We start from the raw sequence: 19,927 nt of genomic DNA, 5'->3' as shown, positions 1-19,927 counted from the left end.
TTACGTTAATAGGCAGATTGCACTTTGCATTTAAATGTGCCCCCTCACATGTAAGGCTTCTTTCATAGGAGATGGCTGGTTGTAAAGCCAGACCTGATGATCTTGAGGTAGTGGCATCACTTGTGAAGTATGACACAATGTTGCTGCAAGAGACCTGGGCAAATAATAAGTTAGTCTTGAATGGTTTTGTAAATGTAAAACTATGGATTCTAAAAAATCACAGGAAAGATATATGTGGGGCTTGGCCTTTTATTTTAGGGCTGTACTGTTTATAGATATTACAGTTGTTTTGACTAACTCATTGAATTTCCAATGTATACTATTATCAACAGATAAAGGCAAATCAAATGTATATGTGGGTAACTTTTGAAATAGACAGATACATGAATCAGTTCGATAATGCCCTGATGGAGTTTAAGATTATCATGGGAGGCTTAGTAGACACCCACAGGAACACTGTGTGCTGTTTTATCATTGGGGAAGACTTTGATCTGAAGATTTGTAACAGACCGGCTTCCATTTTATTTTTTGAATTAGAAGATAAGGCTTATCATATCTTATCTCCAGTAATGCTTGATCCAAGGATATATAATAATGGACTAAAGCTTTATACATGCCTGATGGAATTGGGCATGTGGCCAATCAATGGTAGACAACACAATGATAGACCTGGGTGAATTACTTTTGATTGTCATCAAGGAAAATCATCTGTTGATTATTTTGATGTTTTAGTGGACATTTTGAAGTTGATTTCGGATTTAAGAATGCTACCCAATTTGTAGAGTTGCCATTTTGCAGTTCCATTAGAAATAGATTGCTTTTGTTTCGCCTCTCATCTAAACCTGATGGGGCCCCTAGGGGACCCTCGCGTATGGAAACAAGGCACAATCACCACACACGAACTGATACGAGGTTCGAGCCAGGCACGAGGTTCAATTCCCAAAATCTAGGGTTTATTGCAAAGCAAATAGTCTCAGTTGACCAACTGGGTCTCACGTCCCACAACGTGTGTCTCCAGACCCCAAGGGACGCAAGAGAGCGAGCATTCTACAACAGTTGCATATATACAAAACAAACATCTTATTATCCGAAATGACATATTCAATACCACCCATAATGTACTTCCTTTGAAATAGATTTGATGATTGACAATTGTGACGAATATGACACCTTCAGACATTCATTTAGCAACAGTTTGCAATTTGCGGATTTACAGACACGATTCTTTGTTTTAGGGAACATACTGCTCTTGTTCTTACAAGCAAGCTGCGTGCAGGGGAGAGACACATTCCAAGCCTCACTATCTTCCAGTTTCTATTCGTGTGCTAAGGGTCAACTCGCTCTACAGGGCTCAGTGAAGGGGGCTGTAAAAGAGAGCATAATTCAAGCCATTAATTGTTCATTCCTACCATTTCTACCGCATCAGCGAGACTAGCTGGCACCTGCGTATTGATTAAATGCCTTGTTGCTTACTTCCAAGGAGTTGTGAGGGAGGAGACCGGGCATTGCTGTCTGGGTTGCCTGCGTTGTGTTTCAACATGTATCTTGTGGCCTTGCTCTATGCATGAGCAACAACGGAATAGAATACACTTACAGCAAAGCAGTTTGAACAGAAAGCAAGAAGCGAAAATTAATCAAAATGGCTAATTCTATTCCTACAAAATGGACGCTGTCTGGTCATGCTCATGAGTCTGTACTAACGATGCTGAACACATGATGTGGTTGGTTTTCGACCAACAAAATACATCGCCTATGCTATGGGAGGGTAATTTCTAGACTCACAAACCCTCCTCTTGGCCGTAAGCCAATCGCATCATCCAAACATTGCATCCTCTTCTCACCAAGTATCTGATTCCGAACTTTGCATACTACTATAATCGTCATCATTGTCATCAATATTGATTGACATGAATTCTTTCATTGTCTTCATTTCATGATTCATTTGGGTATCCAACCTAGGAGTTTTTTTTGTGTTATTATATGTATGCACTCCTCAATTATTTAAGTGCAAATTATTGGTAAACAGTGTATGCAACAACATGTCATAAATATTCCTAGCACTGCTACTAGGATTGCAAATAGTTTCCATCCTCATGAGCGTAATATTTCCCAGAACCAGGAGTTTATGTTTAATTCCCAACTTCCTTCTGGGTGATGGAGATCGGAGCTCAAAACGTGCAACTTTTTTATCGCTTCAAAAATCGTAGGTGATGAGTCACTTACAAATACGCAATACGATGATCCCACGATTTTGCAAACTCTCCCACGATCATCCAAAATTAAGTATTATGAGCCATCCTATTTTGGAGTGTCATCAATCTGATCCCTTTTTCCTCCAATGTCATGTTGTATAATATGTCCGTTGTCCCATTTATCGTTTTCTCTAATATTCTGGACAGTTGTCTTATACTATAGGAGTTTATTGCTTGGCCCCAAAATGGTATAAATTATGTTGCTATGTCCTCTGCAATTAATCCTCCTTCCTCATCTCGTCGTGGTCTTGATCTAGATAGTTTGGCTATATCTGCTGTTTTTGAAAGAAACACCCCTGGAAACAGAATCCCCAAGTAACAAGTACCTCCCCAATTTCTAGGCAACCAGGGATAAGTTTTTCTCCACATATGAAATAGACAGGGTCACCTATATACACTGGTTCTTCCTCTCTCTCAAGGATTGCAATGTTCATACACCTGGTGTATGTCCCTACTGAATAGGAGCCTTTTTTCTTTAAGCAAAATGGAACAGAGCATGGACGGTAATTTACAGCATAGGAGGGGGGCACTGTATCTTTATTTCCTTCTAGGTTCATATGAAACTGTTACTGCTGGTTTTATTAATCTTGCTTTGCTAAATATAGAGCAACCTACAGGTTTCATTACCACCTCCTCGAATTCATCCATATTTGTTTTATCTAATTGACCCATTTCACTCTTATTCCATTTCCTATAGTACAATGCACTTAAGGATGCGTAACATGCAGAATTCAATCGCAATGGCTGCACATACCAACCTATTCTCTTACCACCATGCTGTGGTAAGTAAGCACACACCCAACAATTGTTTTTTCTCAGAATTGAGTGTGTCATGTTCATTATCAAGAGTAATGTGTTATTTCCATATCCTTCGCTGTGTCTCTCTTCCATTGGGGACAAAGTATAGGAAATTACGTGGACCGGGCTTTCAGTGGCAGACATATTTCTAATAGGTAAGAACACTTCTAATGGGTGTATTTCTTCTAAATACCATACTGTCATTATCAGTGCTAATATACTCATAACACACATGACTATTTTTAGGATCAGCATACAATTTTTTCGGCAATGTTTTTTCTGTAACCTTACAGTCTCTACAGTTAACTCATTATCAGCAGCGGTGAAGGAGGGGGCAAAAGCTGGTGCAGGCATTTTTTCTCTCGCTGTCCTTCTTCGCCAACAATGTTCGTCGTGAATATCTCTTATCGTTGCACTTGTTCGAATGTTAATAAGTTCAGGAATGTCAACAGAGTGTTTTGCCAGTTCTCAGCAGCCTGGATTGCTATACGTTGGGCAAGATTATCGTGCTTCTGCACATTGCTCAAAGAACTCTAGAGCAGTTATCAATTGCCTTCGTGCCATATGAGCCCCTCTTGTCCGTGAGGGGTGATCTACACATGGATTTTCAAAGATAGCACCGGGGACCCGTGTTCCTGAGCTGTCGGATTTGCACAACTCCCACGCCTCTCTCCCCTAGGCCTCCAGTTCCCACTTCATCCGTGATGGGAAACAGAGGCAACAAAGATCAATAAAATGAAGATTTGATCACTCCTTGTTTCGAGGCCGTAAATTATACCGCCTTGCTCCTGGTACTGTGTGATCAATGAATAGTGCGGGTGCACTTCCAGACTCAGGCTCAGAGTCAGCCTGCGGCGCAACGATAAGTGGTGGGTGCCAAAGTGTCGATGCAGGCTTTGTGTCAGCCAGCAGTGATGCAGATTCTGCTGGGCAACATTGGGGCACTCTTAGCCCTTTCTCCTTTATAGCAATCTTTCCAGGCTTTGTTTCAGGATCAGACACATTTTGCGGCAAAGAACTGGCAACAATTTCCTTTGTTTCAGAAGCAGCTGCCTCTCTCTGGTCGTCTGGATCGGGCAGTTCTTTCAATGACGATGGGACTTTTTTCGTATGCGTGGCATGTATCCACGCCTTCCTACCGTCCATACGGAATGCTGTTTGTGTTGCCAAAAGTATCTGGTAGGGTCCATGCCATCTGGGTGCAAGCGATGACTTCCTGTGAAAGTTCTTCACTAGCATGCAATCGCCTGCTTGGAGAGAATTCCCCAGACCAGTGTATCTGATGGGAAGAGCCTCCTGCACCTGCTGATGAATCAAACGCAATTTCTGCATTAACAGGTTACAGTACGTACTAAGCACAGGGTACTCGATTTCATTTAATCGCCTTGGCTGTGGCGCACACCAAACATTCGCAGGTATCCCCATCACAATCTCATACGGGGAGAGCCCAGTCCTTGCCTGCACAGATGTGCGCATACACAATAATGCTAGGGGCAATGCATCTGTCCAACATAACTTATTTCCTGCACAGATTTCGCTAATTTTGGCTTTCAATATGCCGTTTTCGCACTCAATAAGCCCGGCACTCATGGGATGTCTGGCACAATGGAATCGTTTGTCAATCTGGAGACCTGCGCAAATCTGTAATACCACTGCGCCCACAAAATGCGGGCCATTGTCTGAACATATGACCCGGGGCAAGCCAAATCGTGAAAAGTACTCCTTTAATATCACTTTTGCAGTGCTCATGGCAGTACAGTCCTTCAATGGATATGCTTCTACCCACTTACTGAATGCACACACAACCACTAGGACATATCTTATGTTCTGACACCTTTCCATCTCTATAAAATCAAAATGGATCACCTCAAATGGCAGAGGAGGGGCCAAAGCTACCTGTTTGAGTAGCTGTTCCTTTTCCAACATTGTGTTGCAGACAAGTTATGCAATTCTGTACCAGTCTTTCTTCATTTTTCTTTATGTGTGTGTTCTGCCATACTGTGGCCAAGTGCTGAACTATTTTCTTTGCACAAATGTGCGTGGGACTGTGGGCCATTGTGACCATTGCGGTTACATAGGAGTTGGGCAGCATCCAATTTCTACTTTTCTTGTCCACCCAGCAACCTTCTAGATCTAGTTCTGCAGAGCCCTCAGCCCATTCTTGTATTTCATCAGCAGTTGCTTCTGCCTGCATCTCTTTGACAGTGGCAATTCCATTATCTGTCATACAAGGCACTTCTTCTGATTGTACTGTTAACATCTTGGTACTCAAATCAGTGGCTGTGTGTTTCGCAATCCTGTCTGCAAATGCGTTTCCCTCTCCCACTTTACATGTTACTTTCTTATGCGCCTCACATTTCACTATTGGTAGGCGCTTTGGACACGTAAGTGCAGACAGCAATCGTACAATCAAAGGGCCATGTTGTATCCTGGTTCCATTTGATGTCAAGAAACCCCTCTCAGCCCAGAGTCGGCCAAAGTTATGTACTACCCCAAAGGCATATTGGCTGTCAGTATATATGTTTACACTCAAATTTTCAGGAATTTCACATGCTCTGGTTAATGCTATTATCTCCGCGGCTTGTGCAGAGTTGTAGGGGATTCTTTTACTTTCTACAATACTTCTTTGTGTCGTAATAGCATAGGCACCAGTTGATGTGCCATCAGGTAATTTGAAACAGGAGCTGTCTCAAAACAGTTCACCATCTGGCTCTTTCTGTGGGGTGTCTGTTAAATCAACTCTTCCTTTCGTTTCTTCCTCAGTAACCATTAAACAATCATGGGGAGGGATTCATTCTCACCTAATTCTTCATTGAGCAGTGGCATTAATTCTGCAGGATTCAAAGCGCTACACCTCATAATTTGAATGTGTGGTGCAAATAGGACAATTTCGTATCTAGTCAATCTAGCGGACGTGAGGTGTTGCGTCTGCGTTCTATTTAGTAGAACGTCTATGGCATGTGGCACCATTAACATTAAAGTGTGCCTCAGCAGCACCATTCCTTCAGTTTGATTCACTAACGAAGCAGCCGCTGCAACAGCTCGCAAACAACATGGTAACGCGCAAGCGACAGGGTCCAGCGTGGAAGAAAAATAGCTGCATGTTCTATTTCCCCCACCTTGTTCCTGTGTCAAAACAGCCAACGCGCAGCCTTCATTCTCATGCACAAATAATCTGAAAATGTTTTCATAGTTTGGTGTGCCCAAAACTGGGGCGGAGCACAATGCAGTTTTGAGCAGATCAAATGCTTTCTGGCATTCTTCATTCCATTGCAAAGGCATCACAGCATCCTTTTTTGTCAATGCCACCAATGGTTTCACAATCATTGCAAAGTTTACTATTCACTGCCGGCAATAGGAAGCCATGCCTATTATGGCTCTGACTCCTTTCTGCGTTTTTGCAATAGGCATACCAGAGATACTTTCTATCCTTTCTGGTGTCAGTCTTCTCCCCTCCCTCGAAAGTAGGTAGCCAAATAAGCCACCTCCTTTCGACAATATTGGAAATTCTTCAAACTTGCTTTATAGCCATGCTCTGCTAAGTGTGACAACAACAAGACAGTACTCTTTTTACAAATCTCCTCTGTATCAGCAGCAATTAATACATCATCTATATATTGTAACAATACACAACCTGCTGGTAGTTCTAACATATCTAACTGTTCTTTCAATGCCCTGATATAAATACTCAGACTCTCTGTATAGCCTTGTGGAATGCGTGTGAATGTAAATGACCATCCTCCTAACGTGAAAGCAAACAAGTATCTGCTATCCTTGTGTAATGGAATGCTGAAAAATGCATTCTTAAGGTCTACCATGCTAAAATATTCTGCCGAGGCGGGTATCATTGTCAAAATTGTGGTGACGTCTGGGACCAATGGGAATTGAGGATCAACCACTTTGTTCAATGCGTGCAGATCAATTATGAAACGATACAGGAACTCAGATACTGGTAAATTCTGTGACGATATTGTCAAGAACACTCCATCAGGAGTACAATGGATAACTGCACTCAGTTTTTTCAACAAGTTTAATCCTAAAAGATTTTCCCCACAATTTTCTGTTAAGAGAAATGGACAATATTCAGTAAATGGACCTAATGTTACTGGTACTGATTGGGACACTGGACTGATTACTGGCATAACTGAGAACGCTACTGAGATATTTCTTTGCCCTGACAGCGGTATTTCAGGAACCAAGTGGTGGTCTATTGAGCACTTTTGCGCACATGTGTCTACGAGAAAGCTGTGCTCCCTATTCCCGACTTTCATTTCTACGTAGGGTCCTTTTTGATCCACGGGAATAGACACTGGTTCCGACCCCTGTCTTGGGCTGTCCTATTGAGGAAACAACACATCATCCGATGTGTAATCGCCACAATAATATGGATTGGGTTGTGTGTCAAAAAAAATCCGCTCCTGCCTTTATTTCGCTCACTTTGATTTTGGTTATAAGGAATCTGACCCTGATCTTGGCTCTGATTCTGAGTGCCATTTCCTTGATTATTCTGGTTTTGCTGCATATTATTATTCCTACTCTGTCCATTTGTTCCTGGGTGTCCCCTGTGCAGTCTCCTCTGCCAATACCCATTTCTATTTTGCAAGTGTGGACATTGCGCTCACCAATGACCCTCTTCTCTACAATATGCACACTGATTTAATCCCAAAGACCCTCCATGCATGTTAGAATTACTCCTCCCTTGTCTATTTCCTCTCCCTCTATTGTGTCCCGCTACCTGCTGAAGTAACACCCTCCTTTTCAAATTTACCCTATCCTTCGCATCTTTCTCTTTCTCTGTATTCACCCTATTTTCATAATACTGGGCCATATGCAATACTTCACTCAATGATTTTGCTTGCCATGCATTTTCTGATGTCATTATTAAGTTTTGAATTGGAGGTATTAATCCTCTCACATACTTATCAACAAATAGTCTTTTACCTGCCTCCATGCTTACATCCTGTCCACTAAAATCTGTAAACACTTCCTCAAATCTATAAAAATAATATGTGGATAACTCATCTTTGCTTTGAACACATGCAGTTAATTTGTCCCATACAATTCTTTTTTCTGAACTATTTCCTTCAATTTTTGTATTATATGTCCTGGTAACACTGCCATATTAGGCGATGGTTTTTCGCCTGCTTTTCTATCCCTACTCTCTATTGCTAGATTTTCCCATCTGGCACCATAGGCTTCCTCTTCATTTACTTTCCTTATTTGCTTCCATATGTCTGCTGGCACAATTACTGGGAATATTAGGTCTATATCATTCATAGTAAAAATGGACGATCTCAAATAGGACTCTATTTCCTTATAGAATCCCGCCAGATTCTTCCTCAAATCAGGAATCTTTTGATTTATATTATTCACCTCTTGTCTGGAGAAAGGGACATGTACATACTGTGCTGTATAATGCGCTTCCGTTACCTGTGCTGGTTGATTACCTGTTGCAGGAATTTGTACTTTCGGCACAAAAGTAGGTGGGACTACCCTCATAGGAAATACCGCAATTACTTTTACTCCTACCTCCATCATATGCAATACTATTGCCAAATCAAGTGATAGGGCTGTTTCTCCTGTTCCACGTTCAATAGCTCTCTTATACATTGCCATCAATTTGGGGGGGGGGCTAGCTTGTTTATTTTCTAAATCTCTATCCTGAAAATATTCAACCATCACCTGCAGTGTTTTTCTCTTCATTGGCAATGTATATTGATCAAATATTTTGTGCACTTCCATAGTGGGAACACTAGGATCTGTAATCCATTTTAGCGCCTCTTGTGTACATATTTTCATTTTTTCACTAGCCTGTCTTGACGGCGGTAGAAATTGCTGCTGCACATATGGTACCGCCTCTTTCCTATCCCTTCTTATATCTTTATTCCTATACCCTGGCATGGCAAACATTTCAGCATATGCATCATCAAGTTCATTTTTAAATTCAAAAAGCCTGTCCACATGTTCCTTTATTTCTACATCTCTCTCTCTACATCGTGCCAACGCATTCAAATCCCGCAACTTCTGCGGCGGTACCATTCCAATTAACTGCTTCCATCTCTCCATTAAATATTCTCCCATGCATTCCAACAGTACCTGTTTTTCACCAGTCTTTCTGAAATCATACATCGAATCCAGCGTTGATGTCTCATCATTTCCATCTATATACATCTCCGCCTGTTCTTTCAACTCCCGTTTTCTCTCCTTGCTGACCACACTATGGATTACTCTAGTGCACTCACTTTGTGCCGTCCCTCTCGCCATGTATCGTCTTCTCTTATTACAGTGAACTCAAGTTCAATGGGCGGAGGGGGAAGGGGAATGTCTTGAGAGGGAGGTCCGGATGGGACAACGGGAACGGGTAGTGGCTGCTGCGGCGCTGGAGTTGTGGGCCATGGCACTGCTGGCTGTATGATCTGCGGCTGCACTGTGGTCTGAGCAGCAGGGATGAGCTGGGCAACTGAAGGGGGTTGAGCAATGGGTACTGGTGCAATTCTATTAGCCTCTCATTTTGGGTGCTCTTGTCTCTTCTCAGTTAATATTTTATTAGCTCATCTGATGAATGCAATTCTTGTTGAGGATATATTTTGTCTACTCCCATCTGAACACATCTGTCTGTCTTTCTAAAATTATCATCCCACTCCTGTTCATCCTGCTCCTTCACTCTCTCTGTTCTTGACTTGTGCCTGCGTGCATTTTTCTCTCTGCTTTTCCAACGAAGCATTGCTTCCTTCCTCCAGTCTCTAATGACGTCAAATGTCGCAGGGCGTGCTTTCTTCTTCAACAATATTGATTCCAAATAATCTATCCTCGCAATCTCATAACTCCCATGGTTTGGCCATTGTAAATTTTCATCATGTCTGGTTTGCCTATGCCAAATTTCACAAAACTTATCGCCCCTATACCATATTTTATGTACATCTCATATGCCGGCGACCATACGGGCGACGCGACCTGGCCAGTTTCCAAAGATTGTCTACCGCAGTGGAAAAATCCCACTAGGCAGGAAGACAATACCCCAGGCATGTTTTAACCTTACTCTGGGCGTTTGATTTTGCAAAATCAACTCTCAACCAATTTCAGGGTTATTTAGAATCGAGGCACGACTCACCTGATCAACCAAATCGTCTTTCAAGACGCAATTCGTCCGTATACTGACGCAACAAAAAATCGTTGTGTCTGTGTATCTTGGCTCACTCTGCCTAGTTTCGGGACCCTCGCCTCCTTGTTTTCTGGCTGGACACATTGATCAGGGATCAGCTATGTACAGATCTGCAAAGGAGTCTCTCATCACTTTCACAGGGGTGCCCCGAACACTTCCTGATCCCGGCTCAACCGTCTCATCCTCGCTTTGTTTTCTCCTCTCGCCTTCTTTATATTACAACGTATACGATGGAACAAGTGGGGGAGGGTCCATATTCGGGCCCCATTTTGATGGGGCCCCTAGGTGACCCTCGCGTATGGAAACAAGGCACAATCACCACATACAAACTGATGCGCCAGACACGAGGTTCAATTCCCAAAATCTAGGGTTTATTGCAACGCAAATAGTCTCAGTTGGCCAACTGGGTCTCATGTCCCGCAACGTTTGTCCCCAGACCCCGAGGGACGCAAGAGAGCGAGCATTCTACAACAGTTATATATATATATATACAAAACAAACATCTTATTATCAGAAATGACATATTCAAATCTGCCCATAATGTACTTCCTTTGAAATAGATTTGATGATTCACAATTGTGACGAATATGACACCTTCAGACATTCATTTAGCAACAGTTTGCAATTTGTGGACTTGCAGACACGATTCTTTGTTTTAGGGAACATACTGCTCTTGTTCTTACAAGCAAGCTGCGTGCAGGGGAGAGACACATTCCAGGCCTCACTATCTTCCAGTTTCTATTCGTGTGCTAGGGGTCAACTCGCTCTACAGGGCTCGTGAAGGGGGGCCGTAAAAGAGAGCATAATTCAAGCCATTAATTGTTCGTTCCTTCCATTTCTACCGCATCAGCGAGAATAGCTGGCACCTGCGTAGTGATTAAACCTTCTTCACACATGGAGACTGTTGTTCTAACCATTTACAAAAAATGAATTAGATGGAACAGCGTTAAGGATACAAGTATTTCGGAAGTAAGTATTAGGTCTAATTTACCTTGGATTGATGTTTTACTACAAAGTGATGTTTCATCAAACATAGCGATTGAGAAGTACATAGACAAAATGAAAAACATATTATGCCTGTTTTTAAAGAGGAGTAAAGAAAGAATGAAGAACTATAGGTAAGGCAGGGTGGTTTGATGATGCGTGTACAAGTACTAAACGTAATCTAAAAGCTTTGCTTAAATCACACATGACCTTGAGAACTGAAATCATTTCTGCACTTCCCCTTCATAAGAATGCTATTGCTGTCCGCAAAGATCCTATGGATGTAGAAGTCTGGGAAGATTTGATAGTGGCAGCAAAGTTTATCTAAGTTTCTGGGAATGGGTTAATCAAAGCACATATCTGAGTCTAAAATAGTTAGTACAAATGTACAACATCTGGATTGAGTCTTACATTTGTCTAATCTGTATAGTATTAGGAATCATGAAAGACAGTTCAAAAGGCTTTCCCAATCACATCTGCAAGGGACAAGCTAGACTTGCAACTGACAACTCCAAAAAGTGATGATTGCCCTGTGAAAACAAGCTTTATGCAGAACCCCAGGTCAACTTGGGATACCTGTAGATCTTTTCAGATCTTTTGAAGATTTTTGAGTGCCTCTACTAACTAACATCTTTAATATTTTTATTGAGCAAAGGTTATTCCCAAAGAAGGGGCCAATGCACATGCTGGTTTCCTATCAAACTATTTCCCTTTTAGACTCCTAATTCAAGATGTTTGGTAGAGTCATTGTTGCTAGGCTTCAGTCATGGGTACAGGAAAACAAAATGTTGTCTTTTTGTTTGCGAAAAGGCCTTGGAACAGGTGAACGAGCCCCTAACCTGTAGGTGTTTGTTGCAAATTCTGTATTTAAAAAAAGAGAAAATTGACTTGGTTTCATGGACATTTTGATAAAGTAAATAGGCAGAACTATGGCGGTGACAAAAGCATGCATGCACTATGGCAGGGAAAGCCATTGTACTTCTTGATTCCCTTTGCTATTTGGATTTAGACAAGGCTGTATTACAAGCCTACTTTTACCATATAAATTAATGGGCTGCTGGATGAGTTGATTCATGCTAAATCTGATATATCCCATTTGGCAATCTGTCTAATCCGGTCCTGCTGGTGATATGATATGATGTGGCATTTATAACGCGCCTATACACAAGTGTTTCAAGGCGCGATGAGGCAAGGGAGGGAGAACAGAGGGAAGACAGACAAGCGATCCTACTAGGCCAGGTGTCATTCAGATCACGCAAGTGCATGGGACGGGGAAGGAGGGAAGGGCAGAGGGGGAGGGGAGAGGGGACATTGCAGTACATGGGATGATAAGATAAATAACAAGTAAAAGTACAGCCAGCAGGTGGCAAGCGCAAGGGTAAGTACAGTGAAAGGGTGTCAAGTGCTGGTAAGGGACTGTAGGGATACAGAAACATTCACCAAGTGCGGCGGATCCCATGAGGTCAGTGTAGGAGTGCGGGAGGGGGCCTGGGCCCGAGATCAGCGGGAGGCCAGGTAACCAGTGCAGTATCAGTGTCAGCAAGGAAGTCAGCAGAGAAGATTAGGAGAAAAAGCAGAAGCAAAGAGAAAGGTTTTGAGGTGCTTCCGAAACCGAAGATGATTCTCCTCAAGTTTCAGGGAGGCTGTTCCAGAGGGAGGCCCCAGCCGAAGAAAGAAATCTACCACCAACTCGTTGCTTGGAGAAGCGTCTGACCTGGAGGGAGTTGGAGGTGGATGATCGAAGAGCTCGAGAAGAAAGATATTTAGGAAAGGAGAGTTGAAGGTATTGAGGCCCCAGGCTCCAGAAGGCCTTGTGGACAATGCAGAGGGTTTTGAACTTAATCCTCGCAGCCACTGGGAGCCAATGATATGAAATGATATGATAGGTTATTTATAACCCGCTTAATATCCAGATGTTTCTAAGCATGGACCCGGGGATCAAACGTGTGGTGCTCCGTGTCGTCTTGCTTCCAAGGTGAGCATGTTGCCGCTAAGCTATCCTCCCGAGGCAATGCAGAGATTTCAGTCCTGGAGAGATACGATCCCTGGCCTTGAGTCTCGCAGTCCTGTTCTGGATGAGTTGCAGAGGGCAGAGAGTAGAAGCAGGCTGATTTAGAAAGAGGCTGTTGCAATAGTCCAGCCTAGAGAGAACCAGAGCTCTGGAGACAGTGAGCTTCTGGGGGAAGGAGAGGAAAGGAAGAATACCTCTGAGGAGGTGCAACTGGTAGTGAGCCTTCTTAGAGACTTCAGAGATATGAGGAGAGAAGGAGAGTGTGGAGTCGAGATGACCCTGAGGTTTTTGGCCTCATAGGTGGGAGCAGGAAGAGGTCCAAGACAGGCCAGCCAGAGAGTGACAGGAAAGGAGGAAGCGGATGTGCTGATGAGGAGAATCTCAGTCTTACTGGCATTAAGGCAGAGATCATTGGCGGCACACCACTCCTGAATGGTGGACAGACAGTCAGAGATGAGAGAGGGAGAAGAGGTGGCTGAGGGAAGCCTGAAAAGGAGCTGAGTGTCATCCGCATAGCACTGGAATTTGGGACACAGTGCGGCAATGCGATGGGCAAGAAGTGCCAAGTATTGGTTGAACAGCCAGGGGAGAGGTTAGACCCCTTGGGAACACCACAGGTAGAGGTAGAGATAGAGATAGAGCAGAGGAAGGACCCAAGTTGAACCTGGGAGGGTCGATTAGAGAGGAAAGAAGTCAGCCACACAAGGGCCTGACCGGTGATCCCCAGGTTATCATGGAGATGGTTGAGCAGGATGGCATGGTTGACCGTGTCGAAGGCAGAGGAGAGATCAAGTAAGATGAGGACAGAGGGGGTGTTGGAATCAAGGTTGGAGAGCAGGTTTTCACGGATGTTCAGGAGAGCAATTTCCGTGCTTCTGGCAGCTCTGAAGCCAGACTGATGGTCATGAAGGCAGCCAACAGATTCAGTGTGGAGATTTAGCTGGGAGATGGCCAGCTTTTCTACGAGTTTGCCCAGGAAGGGAGTGATGGAGATTGGCCGATAGTTAGCCGGTCAGGAGGGGTCGGCAGAGGGTTTCTTAAGAAGAGGGTGCACAAGGGAATGCTTCAGGGGGGTGGGAAGACTCCTGTGGCGAAGGAGTGGTTGCTGAAGTCAGCCAGGGCAGGAGCCATGGAGTCGATGTGGTCCTTAATAGTTTTTGAGGCGCAGGAATGAACCTGTTTGGATGATGACTTTGTTTTGCTAGACAGAAAACATCAATCTCTTCTAAAATGTATTAACACCCATATAGACTTCAAGCAGAGCCTAGATCTCAATATTAATGCATCAGAATTAGCTGTAATTATCTGCCAGACTAGTAAGAGAAATAAGTCAGAGATCCCCAAAATATTTGTAAAAGATGAGAATTTGATAGACTGATGCTTATGTTTATCTAGGCATAACATTTTCCTCTTTCTTTCTTGGGACAAAGACCACTGAGAATCAGGCATTGAGCATGCTTCAGTAAATTGAATAGATATTCTGATTGCCAGGATGTGTAAGGTGTATCTGCTAGAAATGATGCTCAAGGTATATGAAATCAAGGCAATGCCAATTGTTAATAAGGTGCCGTTTTTTGGGGTTATTGGCAAGAAAATTCCTTTTATTAATAGGATATCGGGTCTGGTACATTTGGAATAAGGCCTACCATTTCTAGAAGACAATTTTCCAAGTTAAACCCTTGTCACCATGGTTTAGAATATGGTCTAATGAAAAAGCAGCACTAACACAGCTAATTTAGACTCGATTTATGTCTTCTCAAATATAGTCCTGCTTTAATACCTTAGTTGGCTCATATAAAACGGTGGATATATAGTACTGGTGCAAATAATGTTTTTGACAAGCCCAATTGTGTTTCACAGTTATTTGTTCGATTTATGAAGGGAAGAATAAAACAAATGATATCATCAGCAAGCGAAGACAGGAAAGGAAGAAGCAACCAAATCACTCTCATATGGTGTTAATGTCAAATCACATATTCTAAAGATTTGACCTGGTCTAAATACCCCTGAGAATGCTTGCTCATTAAATGGTCTACTGTTTGTTCTTCTGGCATGAACTGTCTACTTCAAACGAGGACTTATTACATGTTGTATTATGTTGTCCGGCTTGTGCAGTGATCCGGAAGAACACAGCAGTCCCTATATTTAGAAATTGCAGTTTTACACAGTGTAGACGGGCAATGTGCTATTTATCATGGGCTGGAACCCCTTCGGTGGCAATGACACTGCTGCTTTAACTGAGAGCAGCACTAAAACTAAGGACTAATTTGCTGATGTCTATTTAGTTTTTGTGTAAATCAATTTGTCATACTTGTTTTTTGTTACACGTGTGTAGATGAGTATTGTGTTTTTAGGAAGTTCAATTGATCTCTCTTTTTTTATTGTGTAAAATACCGTGTTATCAAATATTTTTAATGCACAGTTTTATGGATGGTCTTGCTTAATCCGAAATAAACTTGAATGAAGGATAACTGCATGCATTTATTTATTTATGTATAAGTATGCTGTGGTAAAACCTCCCATACTATATAAAATACCATTCATGCAATTCATGTAATATCATTGGAAATACATTAATTAAACACATTTCATCATTGGAAAGCATAAATATTCATAATCAATCAATCTATTTTTACAGTATAAAGCTCAAGTACTGACAACAACAAAAATGTCCGGCCCCTCAAGCAACAGAGACAAATGCTTCCAGATCAAACAAAACATAGAAGCCCAAAATCTACGAAAAGGAGTTCTCTAGCCGTAGACAACATGTTTCATTGAAGCAACACGTATTTAGCTGTTTTAATTTTACAACAGTGATAACCCCCATGTTCGGGTGCTCAGAAGGGCAATAATGGCTCCCCAGGCTGGGCCTAACGATGTAGAGCAGCATGCTACTAACCCTTTCAGCCCCCCAAATGAAAGGGATAATGCCAATAGCAACCTAGAACTCCCTGGAAGGTGGTAACCCCAGGGATCATTCTGGAGTGCTAATTGTAATTTCCTTTTTTTGAAAAATGGGCCTAATCTAAACTGCAATACAAGATGGCCACCACTGAAAAACTAAAGGGAGTAAGTCCCTTTACTATTTGCATGGTGGCCATGTCACGATAAGATAGGGACTGCAAGCAGATAGACCGGAAGGAGAGTGCTGCCTGTTCATTGGGACAGGAGAAAGCGGTCTGGGGCAGTTTTCAGTAGGCGCAGTGAGGAGGCAAGAGAAGGGGAGAGTAAGCAGTGAGGAGACATTAGGCAGAATGCAATGCCAGACACATGGGGTAGGCGCACAGGTCGACCAAGGGAATGCAGGCAGTCACTATTCTGCCTCATTGTTTCCAGCTATCTGATTGGCCAGGCGCTCTCTCTGGGTCCTAATATCTACATTCACCATATGACAGCATAATACAAAGAACTGTTTACTTCTATTATTTTGATCTGTTGACAATATTGTTTGTCCAAACCACTCATTAATGTGGAGGGTTTATTTATTACAGGCTTTGAATTCTTATTTCCAGACGTCATATGGTTAAGATAGACCAATCACACCACTTCAGGATGTTATCTATGTGTTCTGGTTAGCTAGTCAATGGCTTGAGATGGATGAGGTCTTGGAAGCCATTGAACCTTCTGATTTTCAGACACCCACCTTTTATTGCCTCAATCTCAGTACCTTGGCATCCATAATCAAGGTCCCTGCAGTATATATTTATGAAGAAAATGTCCATGAAATATTGTTTGTGGTAGCACCCCATTTTTGCATCTATTCAATACAAGCTTAGCATCTCTTCATGCATTGAACATACTACAATGTCTTTTATGTGGGTTTTCAAGAATGCTAGAAGACATTAACAGACATGAAAATGTGCAAATAATCTAAATGTCATGATTAGGAAAAAAATGAACGATTTATAGCACCGTGAATTAATTTCTGTTTCCATTTCTACTTTGTTCACAGTGGACCCGTCCAATTGCAGCAGCTCCAAAACCAAGTGTTGCTTGAACAGCAGCAGTTTCATACTTCACCTAAACAACAATTTCCAGTCGATACAAGCATGTCTAATGTATACTCTTCAAGTATTCTGCAGCAATCTACAACTATTGCCAGCCAGCAATTTACCTATAGTAGACCCAAAGAATTCCTTGCTTCTCAGCCGACAAGCATATTTTCATCTCCACGTTCCACTTTTTTAATGCCCAATTCTATCTCTGAAAGAATACAGTCTCCATCAAACTTTGAAGAATCCAGGTTAAGTTCACCTCCACCATCCTCCCAACGCCGAAATGTGTATCAAGTTGATGTGGGGTGTTCACCCTCTGTATCTCCCACCATGAAAATTCAAAATCCAGCAGCTTTTCTAAGCTCTGTTCTTCCTTCATTGCCTCCTACTCCACCACCAAGCAACTACATGGGTCTTCCTCGAAGTGCACCAGTATTGTAAGTAAGTTTCGTTTTGCAAGACAAAGATATATGCAATTACATAAACAGTTATTTGTATACAAGTGTTTATTTGTCCCCAAATTATTTAAACTTAACATGTTTTCTTGTTGTGGTTAATTTAAAATGTACATGGTGCCGTTTTGAAACCAGCAAAGACGACTCTGCAAAGAACCATTTTGATATGTCCTATGTTTAGAATTAAAGGTTATTGTTTGCTGGAGAGGAACATTCAATTTCCTAAATTGATTAGACACACTTCATCACAAGGAAATGGGTGAGGTACACTGTGTGTATCTTATTGTTGATACTGTACAGAATGGCATACCAAGATCTTTTAACTATGCTGACACAGCTTTAATAGCATCTCGCCTTGCTTTCTCAATTTGAGAGCACATGCCTGTGATTTATTTTCACTGCTGTCATTGAGCTATGTTGTAAAAACAATGGTATACTTTGGATTAAAATGCAATCAGTGCTTTATCTCCTTTGAGTACACTTAGAATGTGTGTGCAATAGGCCCATACAAATAAGCTTCAGACAGGAACAGAGTTTTGGAGGAGGTGAGATAGAAGAGGGGAGCTAAGAGCAGTACATTGGAGAGAGCGCACAGAGCAGAGGCACATTTTGGAAGAGTAGTTGGGCAGAATGAAGCAGAGCCATAGAGGCTGAAGACAGCACAGCAGAGGACACCTGGTGGCGAGCTATGGGCATGGAACAACTTCCATGAGTGGGGCAGCATTTTAACAGTATGGAAGAAAAGTATTTGAGAGTTAAATGGGAGCAGAATCATTGTAGTGCAGAGGAGAATTGCGTAATGCTGTGTAGGGGGCATTCCGTTCCCAAGCAAGAAGTGCTAGAGAGGTTGCGAAGACACGTTGATGGAGTCAGGAACAGGAGACCCATGGGGATCGCTGGTGACCATTGTTCACCATTGCGGTTTGAGTGGAGGCCAAATGGGGAGACAGTAGGGGAACGCATGGTTACCATTTCAATATGGAAGTGGTATTGAAAGATCAAAGACCACCATGAAGGGGGAGGAGGATGGTTTAGCCACCATTCAAAGATAGACTAAAGGCAATGCAGGCCCTTTCGTAGATGCTGGCCACAAACACCACAGCTCATTTTAGGGCAAAGGCGAAGGTAAATATTCCAAATTCTTGTCTGGCCGTCCATGCAAACAAATTGCATAATGGACTTGTGATCAAATTTCCCATTTCCAAAACACAGCAAGGAAAAACATCTCGATTTGCAGGGATTTCTACAAGGCAAATCTCTGTCAGCCTGGAAATCAGCCAGCAAGTTCTTCTGTGTACTTCGCAAAGTGGAGCGGTTATCTTGCTCTTACTTTAAGGCCTCACAGCATTCCACAGATTTGCTGCTGTACGGCAACATCGCTTAGCATGGATGTTCAGTTGTCAGGCCAGTCTGTATCCCGATCAGTCTGGATCAATAGGCCAGTCTGGATCAGATGTATCTCAAGAAATCAAGAAAAAAGTGCAGTATCAATTATTGCATGTATCAGTAAACTGTTTTCAAACCCGGCAAAGCTATTCATTACTCATTACACTGCTCTTCACAATGCATACAAGTGAAAAACCTGTTCTAGCCTCTGTCAGAGACAGCAATACTAGTATCTCAGTGTCTGGCCATTCTCATTCAACGTGTACAAGTTCAGGTATTGACAAAGGTCTGTCATAATTCAAGCTGATGTCAACTCTGTGAAGCATCTTGCCTTCCCTTTCTCTGCATGAAGCAACTGCTGTAGCTGCTGCTCTAAGACATTCAGGTAGTACATAGCCAACAGGACCCAATGCAAAGGAAAAATATCCCCATGGACTATCTCTCCCGCCATCTTCTCGGACTAGCACTGCTAAAGAACATCCATCTTTCACATATACAAACACAACAAACATCTTCACATAATTTGAAATCTCCAAGATTGCAGCACAACACAAAACTGTTTTCAGTGTGACAAAAACATCCTCAATTCTCTCAGGAACAATCTCTGTAGCCATTCACATATCCTGCTCTAACAAGAGGTAACCTTCATAGGGGTCCTCAGGTTGACAAGACTGGTACTCATTCAAAGAAACTTTCTCTCCTGCATTTGCAAGATCATTCTCGGGAGGATAGCTCAGGTCTCGGGAGTATAGCTCACCGGCAACGTGCTCACCTTGGAAGCAAGACGACACAGAGCAACACAGGTCCGATCCCCGGGTATGCGCTTAGAAACCTCTGGGTACCTGTACTCTACTGTAAATGCTAGTACTGTCAGTGTATCCTCT

General features: G+C 42.5%; 1 protein-coding gene across 1 annotated transcript in view; it reads left to right on the top strand.

Moving 5' to 3' along the window:
* Positions 1–19,927, top strand: part of MYPN (myopalladin) — a 1,604,598-nt gene that overhangs the window by 1,047,839 nt on the left and 536,832 nt on the right. Inside the window, exon 11 of the mRNA XM_069610599.1 lies at positions 17,160–17,639. Coding sequence (XP_069466700.1) covers positions 17,160–17,639 — 480 coding nt within the window. The remainder of the gene's footprint in view (positions 1–17,159; positions 17,640–19,927) is intronic.

The sequence above is a fragment of the Ambystoma mexicanum genome, chromosome 8, assembly GCF_040938575.1.
Source record: "Ambystoma mexicanum isolate Mex_15411 chromosome 8, UKY_AmexF1_1, whole genome shotgun sequence".
Taxonomy (NCBI): Eukaryota; Metazoa; Chordata; class Amphibia; order Caudata; family Ambystomatidae; genus Ambystoma; species Ambystoma mexicanum.
The sequence above is the reverse complement of the archived record's forward strand: the minus strand, read 5'-3'. Positions and strand labels throughout refer to the sequence as shown.